The following is an 18,148-nucleotide window of genomic DNA, read 5'->3' on the forward strand; positions in this document are numbered from 1 at the left end:
ATTTCCAAGTGTTCTTAGAACTTTTGTACCCTCACAAGTACACAAAGGCAGAGGGTACCATTTGGACTCTCAATTCTTGAGCCTAACCTAAGTGCAGGTGCATCTCTGAGGTGGTGAAGTTGCCTAGGCAGGTTCATCATAGGACTCCTATAAGTGCCCAGAATGTAGAAGTGGAAGAAAGAGCACTGCTGGTCCTATACATGATTGTTTTCCTTTACTAATAAGCATGGATTACATGCCACATGCCAGGCACTGGCAATATAGAGAAAAGCCCAGCCTTGCTCTCCATGAACAACTGAGCAGAGGAAAACAGATGACAACCCAGTATTATCAGTGTTGCAATAGACGAAGAGTACAGGGGGCTATGCTACACAAGCGGAAGGAGTTTGATTCAACCTGGGGATTCGGGGAAGGCTTCCATAAAGAGGGGACACCTCAGTGGAAGATTTCAGAAAGACAAGACGTTTTACTCCTGTTATTACCTATCTGTTTACAAAGAGTATAGCCCAGATGGCGAGCTCCATTCAGTAGCAGCTTGAGAACAGTGTCCCGGGTTGCAGGGTCCCCCCGAGAGAGCTGTAGTAACACATTTGCTGCATCTTCCAGACCTTCTTCAGAACAAGAGTGTGACGTCAACACCTGGGAAAAAGAAAAGAGAAGGGGTGAGCCTCAACTTAAGAATTAAAACTTTATCTACTCCCATTTACCTTTTCTCCCCCAGTCTTGGGAATTCAGAAGAGCCTGGACTCACCTCCACAGAGAGCTGTAGCTGGTTTTCCGTGAGGCCAGAGGATACCATCTTAAAGTCTGCACTGCTGCTGCCCCCATCACCCACCTTTGCTGGAGATTTGCTGGCCTTAGTAGTTGTAGAAGCTTTGAGGAAACAGATGAAATACTGTAAGCCTCTAAAACTCACAGGCCAGAACCAAGAAATCACTAAATCATCCAGGGCTTCAATACGGGAAAGTAGTGAAAAAGAAAAGCCACCCACCAAAGCCAAATCCCAATGACTCAGTTTGTCAAGGAGTCTCAGGACTGTACCTTCTAAAGTGATAATCCCAAACGTTTCTCAACTGTTTCCCTACCATTGAGCCCCTTCCTCAAAATCTTCTTCAAATAATTCTTACTAGTCTGCTGTAGGGCTCATTCCCTTTACTTCCTAGGACAGCTTGGCTAGTCCTCCCTGATTCACATGGTGTCCTGCCTGTTCTTGAACTCTTTCCTGAGAACTGGCTCCTTCAACCTGGATGGAAAGGTTGGGAATTCTTTGAAAATAGGGACTTTCTCTCTCTACCCTCCTTTTGGTGCTTAGCCTAGGGAAGCCACATTCAGTGAATGCCTGCTGGTCTTTATGAGTGTCTGTGTGGGTGGATGGATGGGTGTGGGGAGGAAAAGGATGGAGAGAGTGAATTGGGACTGATGAGGTCAAGAATGAATGCCTCTGGCTCTCACAAACACAAACCAAGCTGACTGCTATCATTTAGGGAGTAATACCTGGATGGGGGAGTGAGGGGTGAGGTGGGTGTACACACCCCAGGCTTCCAGCCTACATCCACACTTACTTGAAACAGTAGTGGTAGCAGTCGTGGGGGTAGTCACCGTGGTCGAAGCAGCTACGGCAATGGTGGATATAGCCGTGGCAATAACCAGAGCTGGAGCAGAAGTGACAGGGGTGGTTGCAGCAGGGGGAGTGGGCGTGCTGGAGGCGGCAGTGGTAGTGGTGGTAGATGTGGTTGAGGTGGCAACAGTGGTGGAGGAAGCACTGCTGCCAGAATTAGCCTGTGCTTCCGATACTTTGTTTTCTGGGAGAGCAATTGAGATGAGAGAAAGGAGTCTGAGGAGTTTCTCAGTTAAGAGAGAGCTCCGGCGGATGACTGGGTGTGACAACATGTTCATGAGCTGCCCCAGGGGAGAGGCCTCGAGGCTGTATGGGGAGGTTTCCCCCTCACCACCAGCGCTCACTGGCACTGACTTCACGGAGTTCTTGCCTTTCCGGCTGACATTCATGTTGTCCAGTTTTACCAATAAGTCCCAGAAGTCTGTGCAAATGCCACTGCTGGTGGACTGTGAAGAGCATGGGCTGCAGGCCTGCTTACTGCCCCTCTCCCGATCGCTCTCACAGTTTGTTTCTTTGGTCCGCTGCTGTGTAAAGTGGCTGGGAAATACCTGCCGGCAAGAGAAGGACATGCTTGATCTAGGGGGTGCACAGAGAAAATATGTCTTCTTGACAAGGAAAGACAACTGGTTCCTAGACTCTCTACTCCTTTGGATAGCTTTGGTGACATGGGAGAGATGTCATACAGGAGTTTTATCTAACTGATGGTGAAGTGGCCCAGAGAAACAAACAAGGGCTTTGAAGGGAGATGATTAGCTAACTTCTGAGCATCAGTCTGTGTATTTATGAAATGGGGAGCACACCTATGCTGCATTGAAAAATTGTTGAGATAAAAGGAGATAATGTATTTCTGCACAGTGCCTGGCACAAGGCACGCCTTCAACAAATGGCATCAATGATTATTAAAAAGAAAACTGAACTAAGTTCTAGGTCCAGCTCCATCACTTACTAGCCACGTGACAAAGCCACTAAAAATTTCTGTACCCCAGCTTCTTCATGTGTAAAACAGCAATCATACAGATTACCGAAAGTTGTTTTGATAACGAAATAATGCACAAAAATTGTAAAAAGTAAAAAGAACCCCACAAAATTATTCACTTGACAACTCTCAGAAACAATACAGGCCTCAGCACTAACGGTGAAGAAAGACCTACTTGCTCTCTCAGAGTTCAGATTTCATCTAGGCTGTGACTGCCATCCCTCTTCCCCAAGAGTTGGTTGGGTTCAAGCTCCTCACCTTGGCCAACTGAATGAGCGTGTCCAGAACATGTCTGCAGACAACAGGAGCAGCCTGGGGGTGGATGTGGACAGTGGAGCCACTGCTTGCATGTTTCTCAGTATGTTTGCGACCCCCTGAACGTTGAATCTGGAATATATTAGTCCTGCAGCCTAGGGCTGCGTCCATAGATACTGAGAGCCAGGAAAGCTGGTTGGAGCTCTTAGACTCCATCTTGTGTAGGAGGTCCAGGGGCCGGTGTTCATGGCTGCTTGACCCACAGCTCTTGCTTGACTTTTTGCCCTTCTCCTCACTTGAGGAGAGCTTGGGTGTTTCAATGCACAGCTCACTCTCACTGCTACGCTGCAAAATGGACAGCAGGCTGCGGATGACCCAGTGGCGAGTCTGGGCATGGTAGCAGAGATTTCTCAGTACTCGGTGTAGACGGCTTGTATTAAGCTTTGGCTCATCCACGAAAAGTAGGACCAGGAGACAGGATAGGGCTTCGTGGTCCAGGAGGAGTCGTCCTCGGAGGCGGAGGAGAGTGTCTACATTACTGCCAGAAGGCCTGGAACAGAGCATAGTTTCTGGGTAACACGTAGCTAGAATGCTGGGATTAGGTAAAAGGCCTGGGTAAGGGGGATGAGCTGCATACCTCCAAGGAGGCATAAGAAGGAGAAGTGCCTAAGTCTAAGGGCTCTTAATAATAAGAGCTGCCCTCTTGTGTGCCCACTGGGTACCAAGCACTCTACAATGTCCATACCAGCTGGTACGGGGCTGCTCAGAAGACTAAAGAATTGCCCATTTTTGAGGTGATGAACAAGAGGCTCAAATAGGTTAAGTGACTTGCCTTACATCACACGATGTCTGTATCATCAATTGGTAAAATTGGATTGCACTTGAAGTCTTAAAAATAATGTTTATTTCTGCCTTCTCTAGACTACTAGGGGGTTGCCTGCCTGCCTCATATAGACTGATCACTCCCTTTGCATTTTGGCATGTTGGGTACAGTCTGCTTCAGCCTGGGTAGTAATGAACTCCTCTTCTTCTGTGGCCTAGATATTACAATCTCTAGGCAAATGGCTTTCCTTACACCACAACCTGCTGCCAGCCTGCCTTACTTTGTGATTATGGTTTACAGTAGCTACACCAACCCCAAAGTGTGGCTTTCTGAAGGCGAGTCCAAAGATTTGGCTCCCCACTCATTCAAGGCAACAGCTAGAGAGGTCACCGAGCCTCTCTACCTGTAAATTAAGGACGTTGGACTGGCAGTATATGGGAGAGATGATATGGCAAGGTGAAAAAAGACAAAGGTACCTGTTATGGCTGCTGCTACCCCCCATTTGAAAGGTGCCGCCCCTCTGCACAGCAAGGCGAGTGTACTGAACTCCACGGTTGCCACTGAGGCGACTGGTGAAAGCTGGAAGAAAAGAAATAGGAAACTGAAACTAGGGAGGCGGGTAGTATGCCGGGTCCGAGTAACACAAAGGGCAACAACAGAGCCTTGTGTATACAAATTCAAACATTTCAGAGCCCTCCCACTTGCCTCCCTCTGTACCCGGGCTTCGGAGAATGGCAGAGAGTGCAGAGGTGCTACTGTGGCCAAAGAGCCGCTCATGCATGAGTTGTCGCTGCCGGGCTTCTTGTTCTCGCCTCAGGGCTTGAGCCTCAGCTGCAATGTCAGGTGGCATCACAGCCAACACGCTATCCTCCATGTCCTCTAGGACACTACGGCGCAGGTCTGAGGGTAGGGTCTGGATGAAGGTCACAGGGTCCATGGGGGTGTCTGAGCTAGCATTCTGTGCCAGTTCCCGTCGCTGTTGCTCAGCTCTTTGCTGCGCCAGCACCTATAGAGCAGAAGATGTCAATGGGGCACACCCACAACCAGGCAGCCTGGTCCCACCAGCTCCCTGCTCACATACTTCCTCTTGGATAGCTGGAGGCAGGGCGGCCAAGAACTCAGGGCTCACTTCAGTCACACCAGGATTCCCCACCACTGCAGGAGCTGAGTTATTTGCTGAAGGGGCAGTCCGAGTTGGTGGACGAATGCCCAGCTGGTTCTGCAGGACTTCCCGGCGAATGTCATCAGGCAGAGCAGCCAGGAAAGAGGGGTCCACCCCTTCGGGTAGACTGATACCTGAGGGGAGGTGCAAGATGTGAAGGAACTCGCACCTCTACCGATGCTTAAGATGTACTTGAGTAAAGAAACTCAGGGCCTTGCTTGTGGGAAATGAGCTTTGTTTGTCCTCACTGCACACAAAAGACAGAGGACACACAGAAGGCCCACTCACCTTCCCTAGGCTCAGAATAGCACTTGTTATATGCCAGATTCTGTGTGTACACTGTCACTTAATCTTTATAAAGACCCTACAATGTAACTATTATTACTGCCTCATTATCAATGAGAATCAGAGAAGTTAAGTGATGCCCCCAGGTTCTGAAGGTAGGTCGCTGCAGAGGGAGGAACCTGAACTAGTATCTGTTTAACTCCAAAGCCTGGGCTCATCCTATCATGCAGCATTAACACACCCTTACCGCTAAGTCCTCCTCCCATGTGTATGCCGCCTTCCAAATGGAACCGTTTGACTGGTGGGGCATTTCCATGCCAAAGGCTAAAAGAAGCCTAAACAACCCCTGGGTGGCCTGAGCACACATGGAGCTCACCTGCAAGGGGATCTTCTTCTTCACTGCTTGTTGAAGGCAGTGGCTCTTCTAGGATTCCCCGGGAATCTGCTCCAGAAATGGCCACAGCAGAATCTCTGGTGGAAGAACTCTCAGAGGATGCAGGGGGAGAGCTGAAAAAAATAAATTTCAGGTTGTTTTTTGTATTAATGCTTTCCTATTTAGAAAACACTCCTACAATATCCCTTTCTCATAGAAGCTATGTTGACCTCCCTAATGCACCAAGTGTATGCAGTAGCTAACAAGTCTACATGTGGCTTGGAAGACCCGCCATCACATCTTGCCCTCTTCTTGCTCTGTACACAGTACTTACCTGTCCTCAGGGGGTGGGGCAGGTTCCCCTGACCCATCACCCCTGCCTTGCACTTCTGTGACAACTGGTGGGGCATCCCCAGGAGTGGAGCTGCCTACTGTGGGCTGCTCAGAACTGCCAGCTGCTGAGGTGTCACCCACAGCTTCCTCTAGGGTACAGGAAGCCAGGCTACTGGTGTCCATGGGAGAGCCTTCCAGTTGACTGCTGACAGCTGTCAGTGCATCAGAATCTTCAGCTCTCTCTGGGGAAAGAGAGGCTAGGAGGAAGTCACATGGAGAGGTTAGATCTCTGCCTAGAAGAGGGGGCTGAATTAAGATGCAGCCAGATTAAGGGAGCCTGTCACTTTCAGATTCCCTGCAGGCAACATTTATACATGCGTGTTGGTACTGTTTATCTAAATAAACAATGTTCCTTGAAGGAAAAAACTCCTACACCTTAAGACTTTTCCAGAGCACATCATAGGCAGCATGGTATACAGCAGGAATAGTAATTAGGTTTCAATTCATCCTGCTGGAACACTGCTGAGAATTCTGAGGCCCCATTTTAAACCAGTGGGAAACAGTGCCATGATATAAATGGTGTCTGCCAGGATGGGAGAGCTATATGTGTGTGGGGTCAGATGCTTGCCATCCCTGAAGGATACTGAAGCAGAGCAAGCTTTAAAATCACCCAGATCTGGGGGCGCCTGGGTGGCTCAGTCGGTTAAGCGTCCGACTTCAGCTCAGGTCACGATCTCGCAGTCCGTGAGTTCGAGCCCCGCATCGGGCTCTGGGCTGATGGCTCGGAGCCTGGAGCCTGCTTCCAATTCTGTGTCTCCCTCTCTCTCTGCCCCTGCCCCGTTCATGCTCTGTCTCTGTCTCAAAAATAAATAAAACATTAAAAAAAAAATTAAAAAAAAAATCACCCAGATCTGGATTTTAATCTCAGCTCAACCACTTACTGAGTGATCTGGGGCTAATATTTCATGTGAGTTTCAGTTTATTCATGGAGATAATACTGCCTACTTTAGAGGGTTGTTTCTGCATGCTCTTCTGACTGAGCCACCCAGGTGTCCCAGGAGGGTTGTTTGATTACGTCAATAAACTGCTGGCATCATCACTTGTATCATTAGACACTCAGATATATTATCACTTGAAGACACAGAGAAGAAACCTCAACTTTAGGAAAGCTAATGTGCAAGGTGAGAACATACTCTTTGAGAATTTGAGCTTCTATTATTTCTCTAAGAAAAGTAAAGAGAAACTACAAAGATGTCCATTCTCCACCCCTATACCCTCCTGCCCCCCCCCCCCCACCCCGGCAAAACCTTGAAATTCTACTCACTTATAGTGGGAGCTGGGGACAACTCCATCTGAGTCGTTTCTGCTTCTCCACTTGGCCTTGTGGGACCTAGTTCCTCTGGCTCTACGGGCATCAATAGCTGTGTAGAGCTTGCCCCTTCACCAGCTGGGGACTGCAGCTCTTGAGGAACGTCTCCCAAGGCTGGTGGGGGTGGGAGTGTTTGTTGTTGTGAGGGCTGCAGAGCGACAAGGGTCTCCTTGGACTCAGATGTTGCTGCATCGGTTGAAGATGGGGTTGTTGGGTAGCTGTCAGGCATAGGAGTCCCATCTTTCTCGGAAAGAATGACAATGGGGGTGTTAAGGGGCAATCAGCCAAGAACCCAGGGAACCACTTAATCAGCACAAGTGGCCTGACAAGTAACCCTGCCCACCCCCGGGCTATGACCGTTCCTAGGAACAGCTTGTGGCCCAGGATGAGGGCTAAGGCACAGTGCTATCTTAGTCTCAAGAAATGGAGATCTGAATCTTTGTAGATCCTAAGAATTAAATCTTTCTGTTTCCTGGGTGGAAGGGGAAAGAGTTCAAGTCACTTTATAATGATATTTGCCTCACCCTAAATATCACCTATTCCCTTCCACCTCCCTTTTTTCCCCCCGGTCCTGATTATCCAAGGAATATCTACAACTCTGATGGAGGCAACAGTGCCAAGACTAAGTATGAATATGCCACACACCAGGGAAAGTAGTAAGTTGTATAGTTATCTTCTAATTGGGGCCTAAAATCCCTACCCCACAACAATACAACTTACTACCTCACCCCGGCATGAGCAGAATCCTCTAGCAAGGGCAGCAGGCAAAAGGCCATTTTTCCTGATGACAGACCTTTTCAAAGACCTTTCTTTCATTAAAGGGACCAGGACACCTACCACCCACTTTCACTGCTTTAAAAAAAATACAATAGTCTTTAGTATAATCATTTTGCAACTCAAATGCCAAAGGAGACAGAAGGTATAGGAAAGCAGAGGAAAATTCTGAGGAGATGGGGTGGCGGAGAGACCTAATACCACACGGACCAGTTACTAAAATCATGAAATAGCTACTGACATTAAGATTAGAAGGAGGAATACGAAACTTACAGCAGTAATACCATTTAACCCACAGAGCTACCTTCCCCAAAAGCAGATTGCTCAAGATAATATCTGTATTAGACTTTTAGATTCCAGACCCACAAAGTTTATACAAAAAGGAAAAAATAAGAAGAGACTAACATAGGATTACCAACTTTTAGTTTAGCCAAATAAAAAAGAATCCCGTCAATATCACTTAATAAAAATATTTTGATACCAAAGACCTAGAAAGGACATAATTTCTTTAAATCGAATAAATTTAGCTTTCTGAAAAACTCATTAATCCATCTTTAGTTTTTTTTTAAATAAAGCTTCCTTACTTTTTAAATTAAAAAAAATTTTTTTAAATGTTTATTTTTGAGACAGAGAGAGACAGAAAGCGAGCAGGGAAGGGGCAGAGAGAGAGAGAGAGAGAGAGAGAGAGAGAGAGAGAGAGGGAACTGGAAGCTGGCTCCAGCCTCTGAGCTGTCAGCACAGAGCCTGATGTATGGCTTGAACTCGTGAACTGCAAGATCATGACCTGAGCCAAAGTCAGACGCTTAACTGACTGAGCCACCTAGGCACCCCTAAATTTTTTTTTAATGTTTATTTTTGAGAGAAAGAGAGAGCATGAGTTAAGGGAGGATCAAAGAGAGAGGCAGACACAGAATCTGAAGCACGCTCCAGGCTATCAGCACAGAGCCCGACACAGGGCTCGAACCCACAGACCATGAGATCACGACCTGAGAAGTTGGACACTTAACCGACTGACGCGCCCCGATCCCTCTTTACTTTGTTCATTTCCACTAAGGACTGGCATTTGGGAACTACCGCCATCAGGTATTCTCATGAAGCACCACACCATGGTGGTCACCAAAGGGGGCAGGACACATGGCCTTGCTATACATGCCAGAATGCAGCACAGCAAGATCAGAGCGAGAACCTGAACAGAGCACGTCGGAGGGGAAGTGTACCGCCGTGGGAAAGACAGTAGACTGTATAGTTATCTCCAAGATGGGGTATGACCCTAAAACTATACAATCTACTACCTCATCCCACAGAGCACCAGTGTTCATTCATCTTCAGCCCACCTGGGCCAGCTACTTGGGTCAGGAAAAAGAGCCAACCAATTAGCAAGAAGGTAAAAAGGCGGGTAGAGTTACCTGAGAGGTTCTGTTCGGTGGAGTCACTGGTCTTAGATGCAGTACACTGGAAAGAGAAGAGACAGACCCATGTGGGACTTTGCAAGCACATTAAGATAGGGGTCAACTATAATAGCCACCAGTTCCAACATAAGCCACCTAGGAGTTCAATGACCTGGATGAAGATGAGCACTTTAGTGAGCAAATGTATCTCCAATTTCTCTAATACATACTTGTGTTCAAGGATGGCTTGGGGACAGGGGGGACTTCCAGAGGGCTGACTGAAGAGTGAGCTGGGCTTGGCATAGGACATGACCTAAACACAATTGTGAGGCCAGCAAGAATTTCTTAAAGTTTCACCTCTCTTTATTTCCCTTCCTTGGGCTCATTTTGTCTACTCCAGCTTCTTAAATCATATACCAGGCTTACTGATTTTCTATCCCTTTTCACATGTTTGAAACAATGTTATTGTTTATATCAAGCAAAACTTCCATACAAAGTTATTTGTTAGGTCAAGCTTGTTATCCTAACTGAACATTTTGATATCCTTAACCTAATAATACCTTAACTGCTGAATGGGACATAACAGTCTTTCAACTCAAGTCTTTTAATTTCTTTGTATTTCTGTTAGCTTTTACTTCATATATTTTAAAGCTAATATTGTTTAAAGTCCCCAAAACTTCTAAACCAGTAGCTTCTTTCTAAATCAAAATGAAAAGTCAAGCCTTAGAAATGACATGTGGTTATGGGGTTCAGGGAAGGAACATTTCCTGATCTGAAGCCGAAACCTAAGCCTAACTTATTTAAATGATGGAATGGGGCCATGTTGGTAAGGTTGCCCCCACACTTGTTAAGTCAATCCTCAGAGAGTGAAGTGGAATTGAACCCCCAAGAGCATGGGCATAATCAAATTCATTCTTCTAATCTAGCTGCAGTCACTGAAGGTAGAGATTACACAGTGTGACTGGTAAGTCAGGAGCCACTCTGGTTCTTTCTCCAGTTTTCCCCAGTGAGAGACAATGGAGAAATAATTTTCCCTCTGGGTTTGAATTCTTTTTCCTAAAAAACATGTGAATGTATGGTGAATTTGGAATGAATCATTTCTCAAGTTCAATGTGAACATCCCAGGATTCTTCAATGACTGGTGCTATGTGTATGCCAAAACCACATGAAAGTAAAGGCAGACATAGCCAAAGATGAATCCTCCCAGCCCTTGCAAATCACCTGTGCACTCTGATCTCTGTTCTCCTTATCTTCTTTGCCTTTGTCAGTTATCTTTGTTTCTTCCTCAGCCAACTGTTTCCTCCGTTTCTCCCGCCTTTCTTCCAGCTCCTCATCCCTCAGGAATTCCAGGTGATTGACAATGGGCACTTTAACAACTGGATCACAGAAACAAAGATCAGAGGTTGCTCAGGGGAGGTGAGGAAGGAAGCCAAGAGGCAGAGCTTGTGGCCAGAGAATGAGGGCAACATTCTCCCATGCACTCATCCTAGCTGTGGAAGGCTCACTACTGCTCAGATAAGCAAGCTACCACATACCTGAAACACAGTCATGCATGCTCTCAGCATCAAGAACTTTGCATTCCTCTGTCCAGCGGGTTAGGGCTGTGGGGATGCTGGACAGGGTCCCTGTGAGGGAACAAAAGAGAATGAGATTCCCGGCCTGGTCACATGTCATCTGATGCAAAAATTGCCATATTTTTCTAACAAGACCCAATGTCTTATCACAAGGTTTGGCACATCACAGGTATCCAGAGATAGTAAAAGTTTTGAACTTGGCTAAATTATCAAGTGGTTCTGCCCCTATAATATGTGGTTTCTCTAGGCAGGGCAGATAATGTTCTCCTTTCCCTCAGCAGGGAAAAAGTAGAAGGCGAAAAACTCTATGTATCCTCCCTTTTCACCAAACTTGCCTGCTTGACTTGTAGCTGTGCTCTGGTCATGGAAAAAGTCATCCAGCAGCTCATCATCAGATCTGGCAATAATGTGGACATCATCGTTGCCCACGAGGAGGCGGGCTCGGCCTCGGCTTTGTAGGGGAAGGCTGCTGCTCAGCTGAAGGATGTCAGCAGCAGCAGAAGGACCAAGCAACCTGTAGGGTGATGGTGGAGTGCCATGGTCACTGTAATCCATAGGGGTGTTGCAACTGTTGTTGTGATCCTTTCTGTAACCTCTAGGAAATGCTTAATGCTATTATAGACTTGATCATACTTAAGCATAAATCTTTTTTTTTTTTTAAAGTCTTATTTATTTAGGTAAATCTCCACACCCAATGCAGGGCTCTAACTCAAGACCCTGAGATCAAGAGTCGAATGCTCCTCCGCCTGAGCCAGCCAGGTGCCCCACTAAGCATAAATCTTAGTTATCTTTCTAACCATTCCATCTGTCTGTGAACTTTATTTGGGTTGAGGTCACATATTATTCCATAGTTCCTTGTACAGTGAGTGTCACTGATAACTCCAGGAATTGTGTTAGGATATATCTCTCTTGTATACCCACTGTTGCCTGTACATGGATTATTATGTCCTTTCTTCTCACTACACTCTAAGCCTGAAGGCAGAAATACCATCATGTCTATATTTAAAGTGTTAAGTGCTTGGCATATGAAATGATTCACTGACTGTTGAATGTATACATAGGACACTGAAGCAAAAAGATACAATCTGGTATTCTCCAGAAGGCTGCACATATAACCCAAAAAGAAATGGGACAAACGTAACTCACCTCTGGAGTATAAGAGGAGGGTTGGGCTGGCGATTCCCAGGGTAATGAACATGAATGGTGTGGCCTGTATTGGCTGTCAGCTGCCTTAGGGTTCTCTGACTGCGCCCGATGCCCTGGGTGAGACGTGTTGTGGAGGAGCCACTGCCCAGCGTCAGAGAACTGTGGTCTGCATGGCGTACCATCAGTGGGTGAGTGGTAGGGATATTTCCTGGGGATGGGGGGATGTCTGCTGCAAGGACAATATGTAAAGGGGTCAGTGTCAAAAAGAAATTTTTTCCAAGGTTGTTCAACCAGAGCCATGTCTCCTGGGCCTTACTTCCTCACACGGAAACCTGAGCTTTGTCCTTTCTCCCTCATTCCCATGCCTCATGTATAATCACTGACACTACCATAGCTTATGCCACCATCTCTTACCTAGATATTGCAACAGTCTCCTAACTAGTACCTTCTCCCAATCCATTTTCCACACTACAGCCACAGTGATGCTTTTAGACCCCTCAGAAACATGCTACTCCCTCCATCTTGAAGACTCCAATCCTCTCCCCCTTCTTTATACTTGCTCTTTTGTTTTTGGCCCAGATGTCACTTGCTCAGATTCTACAGATTGGCTTAATAACCCTTTACTCTGGGCTTTCTTACCATACTACAGTGTAATGCCTGCTTACTTATGATTCCTAATAGACCATAAGCTCCTTTGAGGGAAAGGGACCGTTTTCTTTTTCACTGCTGTATTCTTAGTACCTAGGAAATAGTAGGCATCCTCAAACATTTGTTCAATTTGATTTACTAAATGAAGGGAGGCTCAACGTAAGGAAGACTGAAATCACAAAAATGTAAAAAAAAAAAATCACAGAATAGAAGGCACCTTGAAAATTATGTAATACAACCCATTTTCAAAAAAAAACTTTTCATTTACAGGTGACAAACTGAGGCTCAAAGAGGTAAGAGACTACTTGGCCAAGACAACAGACCAGCACAGTTCAGTATTTTCTGCTATACCATGCTTGTGATTTGGGGTCAAGACCTGCCTTCTCAAGACAGCTTGATTTTAAGAACTAGATGCTAAAAGTGAACTTTGATGTTGATAGAGGAGAAGGAAAGAGATTCACTCTCTCCTCCGAAAAGATGCGTCCTTGATGAACAGAGTGAATGTGCTCAAATCTACTCCCCAATGCCAAGCTCAAAGGTGTTCATTCAAACTCTCAAGATCCAGTGTTACAGATATAAGAATTGATTGCCCTGTCACTGTAGTGTGCACATGGGTGCGTGATGCAGTCAGCCTTGGTCTCACTTAAAAAAAAAAAATTCAAGCAAATCATCAAGTTGTCCAGGCTCTAAAATGGCTGCCTGTTTACTGAGGTGGAGAGAACAAAAAGCAGCCTCTCACAATTTTTTCTTCTAAGTATACATTTATTGAGAGAGATGGATTCAGATATCCCTTGCCCCAGGAAGTCAGCATAGGAAAAGAAGTGCTGTCTGTATCAGATTGATAGCTGCTCTGGTTCACTGCTTGGTTTACCCTAAAGAAGGGTATAAGAATCAAGAGATAAAACCCAGCTGAGCCCCTGTATCTTACTAGCACTGGAGAACATGTTGTCAAACTCAATGATGAGATCATCCTCCCGGTCAAAGCGCTCAAATCGGACCAAGGGAGAAGCGTTCATATCAGGGTAATCCTCATCCAATTCCATTTCAGAGCCATCGTCGTCATCGTCTTCATCTCCCTCTTCACCTTCATCATCCTCCTTAAGGGGAAAATAGGAGATGGAGAATTGCTGGAGGTAAGGGTTTTCTGAAGTCTGATGTCATGGCCACATTTGCACATGAGGGAGGGAGGCGCTGAGGCTAGCAACCCAGACTGTTGGTTTTCTCCAGCTCTGTGTTCCCATGGAAGAGGTTGTCTGAACCAACCCAAACACAGTCCCCCCTCACCTGATCATCTTCCTCATCTTCCTCCTCCTCCTCCTCTTCATCCTGACTATCATCCTCATCCTCGTTACTGCCACTGCTGTCCTCTTCCTGAGTGTGCTCCTCCTCATCCTCAGGGTCCAGGATATTCATGGAATCTAAAACAAAGGGAGCACATTGGAGGACTATACTGAGCAGCTAGCAAACAGGCTACTGTGGCAGGCCGGCAGATTGAGTGGGAAGGCGATGGGGTATCTGACTCTAGGAGAGGAAGAACCAGATCTGGGGTGATGTACAGACTTAGTGAGCCAGCCCTGATTTCCTGAGAGTGCCAATCAATGCATCAACACGCTGAGCAGGGTGGCTGAATGTGGAGGCTGGCTATAGGGTGGTGCTTCAGGAGCCATGGTCTAGGACTTGGCCAAGTCTGCTGGTGCCCCCTTGCCTTTCCAGCTCTACTTTGCTACTGACTGCATCCTGTTGGTAAGAGGGAATCTGGAGCGATGATAGCAGGTGGGTGAGAAGAAAGCGAACCAAGTAAGAAGTGACAAACTTTTGGGTAAGCAGTAGTAACATGTTATTTGAAAAACTGGCTGAGTATAAAGTGGATGATATATGTCAGCGCATGCAGACAGATGCTTCCTTATTCTGCACATGTGGGCAGCTGCCTCCAGGAAAACCCTAGTGTAGTGTCTGTCAGACGTGCAGGGCAAGAAGGGAGGCCTTTCTGGCCTCGGCACTCTCACCTTCTCGGTTGGCCTGCAAGGTGGAAGCTTGGCTGAGGTTGGAAGGAGCTTCATCCATCAGCACGTCCTCTTGTGATTCATCCTCTCCACTTCTGCTCACTGAAGGTTACAGAGCAGAGCCTTCACTGAACAACAGAGGACTTCCCTTTCCAGATTGGGTGCGTCTAAAGTAGCTATGTACACCCAGCAGATATCCACTTTTTTTTTTTTTTGGATGAGGGAGAAGACCTAGGTTCTCTGCTGTCGACTAGCTAGGTGAGCTTGGCCAGTCACTTTACCTGTCTGAGTCTCAGTTTCCTCATCTGTAAAATGGGATGATCACATCTGCTCTGCCAATCCCACTAATTGTGAAACCACAGAGGATAATGGGTGTGAAAAGTCTTGTCAAATTTAAGAATACAGGTCTACTTCCGTTTATCCTTTGATTTCCTTCATCAATAAAATAAAAACAAGTAACACATAGACCCTTGGAGCCAGGTGACAGTAGGGTACCTTTGCCGTTTTCCATTTGAGTTGTAAAAACGGGCCACCCTTAGGGAATGATCACACTTTTTACACTACTGAGACTCAGAGGCGGAAAGCCCCTGGATTTTGCTAAAGAACTGCAAGGAAAGCACTTTCTCACCCTACAGGCTCTACAGCCTCCTCTAGGATTCCATGAATAAAAAACACTCTTGATGTGCCTGATGTATCATTTATACTGATGGCCACCCCCTCCACCTCCCCCACATAGGCAACACTTCAGATCCGCCACAGGTCTGTAGATGGTTTGTGAATTTCTCATCTGTAAGATCGTCAACATCAAGACAAGCAGCAATCTAGGCTGGCTATGAGCCCTTAGGCAGAGCTGAGCAAGCAGATGATGAGAAAAAGGGTCCTCCCAAGAGAGACTGAGGCAAAGGTAAAGGCTATACTCAGTTCTGGGGCTCTCACCTATAATTGTACTGTTCCCAGATCCGCCATCCCTCTCAAGCAACTCATCTATCAGGTCCTCCAGCTCATTCTCAACCTGGAGAGAAATAGAACATATATATGGATGCACACAAGTCTATCATTGCGCTAGCATGGAAACCCTAAAAAAAGCCAGCAAGGGAGTACATATTTCCAGGATAACGTGTGACAGAGAATGTTGCATAAACACCACACATTTGGTGCTAAGAGCACAGAAACTACCATGTGCTGTCAATCCACACTCAGACTGTCCTTCAAATGGGTTCATCCCAGTTATCTCAGACCAGGCGAGTCTGTATACTATCCAGAAATACATGCAGATCTCCTCAGAGCTAGCAGCTTAGGACTGTACGCCCCATTTCTTACAACTGCTACCAGCTCCAGAAATCACAATGCTTTCTTTAGGGTCTTTAGAAAATAGCTGTTTGAATGGCTCCAGTGAGACCTGGTGCTATAGGCACAACAGTGATATTAAGGAGTTTCCATTAATGACCAGCGCCAAATAAATCAAAGACCTTGGGCCCAAAGGGCTCAGGCCAGTTTTCTACATCCACATTTCACCTGTGCCTAAGTCTGGGATTCCTGCTGGGATCCATTCCATTTCATAGTACATGGATGGCATCCTGGCCTTATCCCCACCTCTCATTTAATACAATTCAAACACATTTACTGAACATCTACTAAGCATATCATCTGTGCTCCTGTGCAAAGCAGACAGCACTGAGGCAAGGATCTAAGGTACTCACCCACCCACACCACTTGGGGATTCTGTTTAGCGCCGCAAAAGGGGTATGCTGGGTGATCTGCCTCCCTACCTGCATCTCTTGTGAACTGAGCACCTCAGGCTGCCCAGCAATCACCACTGAGTCGGTTTCAGCCTCCCCATCCATGATATCCCCATCTGCCACCTCTGTCTGAGTGACATCATGATCCTCCTCCTGCACTTCTGCTTCCCCAGGCTCGCCTGAAACAATCAACCAACCAGCAAAATAATCAAAGGGTGCCTATATGCAGGGCACCACGAGGCAAGCATGGAAGACAATAAGGTCCCTTCCCTGGGCAAGTTTACAAGTTCTCAGAGAAAAAATGAATGGGTGACAAAGGAAAAGACAAGGCTACGTGTGAGGATAGCCAAATAAGGCTGCAATTTTAAGGAATTCTTTGTGGGGCAGATTCCCACGCCACTATGACAGATCTCTATAAGGCCAGCAATTTCCCAGGGAAACAATACCAAGCCAGAAGAGTTGTGATGCCATGCCCATAAAGTAACTATGCCCACCCAGCCTGCTCTCCAGTCCATTGGCTCTAATTCCCTACCTGGGTCCTGCTGGTTGCTATTGGAGTCCTGAGCAGCTCCTTGGGCATCCTGCTCAGACTTGCTCTTGCTAGAAGCACTCTTGCTGCCAAAAAGGCTACTAGGCTGGTTCACAATCCGGGAAAGTGTTTCCAAAGGCTTCAAAGCAGCATTGACTGTGTTGGCCATGTTTGGACTGAGGTAAAGATACAGAGACGGACTTAGCACAGAAACCTGCACTAAAAGGAACCAAGGCTCATCAGAGTAACAACTGATTCCAGGGGATGGGGCATGGAGGGTACAAGGTGAGCCTGGAACATCTTGTTGTGCCAGAAGGCTTTAAAAAATTGATGGGGTCATTACCACAGGCCAAATCTGAGAATAAAAAATAATTGACGGTAGTGGATTATACCATATTAAATATAAAAAGAAACTGCAGCCACAGGGATACAAACATAAGCAGAAGGAATCTTCATTATAAAAGAATGCCTGCTAATAAATAGGAATGAGAAAATCAGAAATCCTCACTTTTCGAACAGCAATGTAAGCGATCCAGGCAGGGATCACCAATAAATGCTAACCTACTGAGTTAAAAATCTTCAGGGCATAAGATATTCATGTAATCTTCATATGAACTCAAAGCATCACCCAAAAAACATTTATTAAGTACAAAAGGGAAAGCTAATGTTTATGTGATCAAACTTAGCATCACCAATAATGGGACAAATTAGCATTATGTGTCTCCTGATGTGATGCACCAAGGGCAAATATCACCCATGTAGTATTCATGCCAGAAGTTTAACCTGAACCTAGCCATAAGGAAGCAATTAGACAAATTCAGGTTATGGAATATTCTATGAGACATTTGGCGCCTTCCAGATTCTTCAAATAGTCAACTGTCATAAAAAAACAAGATACACATGACATCAGATGCAATTAGTGATGCTCACTGGATGCTGGATTAAAACGCTCTCTCCCAAGCTATAAAGACATACTTGGAATAACTGGGGATATTGGAATATGAACTACATGTTGAATACTATTATATCAATGGTAAAATTTCTTAGATGTGACGATATTCTAGCCACGTATAAGAATGTTTATTCTTAGGAGACACATGCTAAAGTATTCAGAGGTTAAGCATCATGTTGTCTGCAATGAACTTCAAATGAC

At 46.1% G+C, this 18,148-nt stretch overlaps 1 protein-coding gene across 15 annotated transcripts in view; it reads right to left on the bottom strand.

Annotated features, from left to right (window-relative positions):
• HUWE1 (HECT, UBA and WWE domain containing E3 ubiquitin protein ligase 1) overlaps positions 1-18,148 on the bottom strand; it is a 169,169-nt gene that overhangs the window by 10,892 nt on the left and 140,129 nt on the right. For 12 of the 15 annotated variants that reach the window (XM_045051044.1, XM_045051042.1, XM_045051052.1 and 9 more), the window contains 21 exons: positions 16,999-17,171; positions 16,497-16,645; positions 15,664-15,739; positions 14,731-14,829; positions 14,009-14,142; positions 13,653-13,821; positions 12,077-12,305; positions 11,266-11,444; positions 10,892-10,981; positions 10,578-10,732; positions 9,375-9,420; positions 7,150-7,434; positions 5,827-6,082; positions 5,496-5,626; positions 4,754-4,968; positions 4,390-4,678; positions 4,149-4,251; positions 2,853-3,399; positions 1,563-2,166; positions 752-873; positions 483-639 (listed from right to left, as the gene is read on the bottom strand). In XM_045051044.1, coding sequence (XP_044906979.1) covers positions 483-639; positions 752-873; positions 1,563-2,166; positions 2,853-3,399; positions 4,149-4,251; positions 4,390-4,678; positions 4,754-4,968; positions 5,496-5,626; positions 5,827-6,082; positions 7,150-7,434; positions 9,375-9,420; positions 10,578-10,732; positions 10,892-10,981; positions 11,266-11,444; positions 12,077-12,305; positions 13,653-13,821; positions 14,009-14,142; positions 14,731-14,829; positions 15,664-15,739; positions 16,497-16,645; positions 16,999-17,171 — 4,208 coding nt within the window. The remainder of the gene's footprint in view (positions 1-482; positions 640-751; positions 874-1,562; positions 2,167-2,852; positions 3,400-4,148; positions 4,252-4,389; positions 4,679-4,753; positions 4,969-5,495; positions 5,627-5,826; positions 6,083-7,149; positions 7,435-9,374; positions 9,421-10,577; positions 10,733-10,891; positions 10,982-11,265; positions 11,445-12,076; positions 12,306-13,652; positions 13,822-14,008; positions 14,143-14,730; positions 14,830-15,663; positions 15,740-16,496; positions 16,646-16,998; positions 17,172-18,148) is intronic. The other 3 variants (XM_045051048.1, XM_045051051.1, XM_045051053.1) reach the window with 3 other exon arrangements.

This window comes from Felis catus, chromosome X, assembly GCF_018350175.1.
Source record: "Felis catus isolate Fca126 chromosome X, F.catus_Fca126_mat1.0, whole genome shotgun sequence".
In the NCBI taxonomy this organism is placed as follows: domain Eukaryota; kingdom Metazoa; phylum Chordata; class Mammalia; order Carnivora; family Felidae; genus Felis; species Felis catus.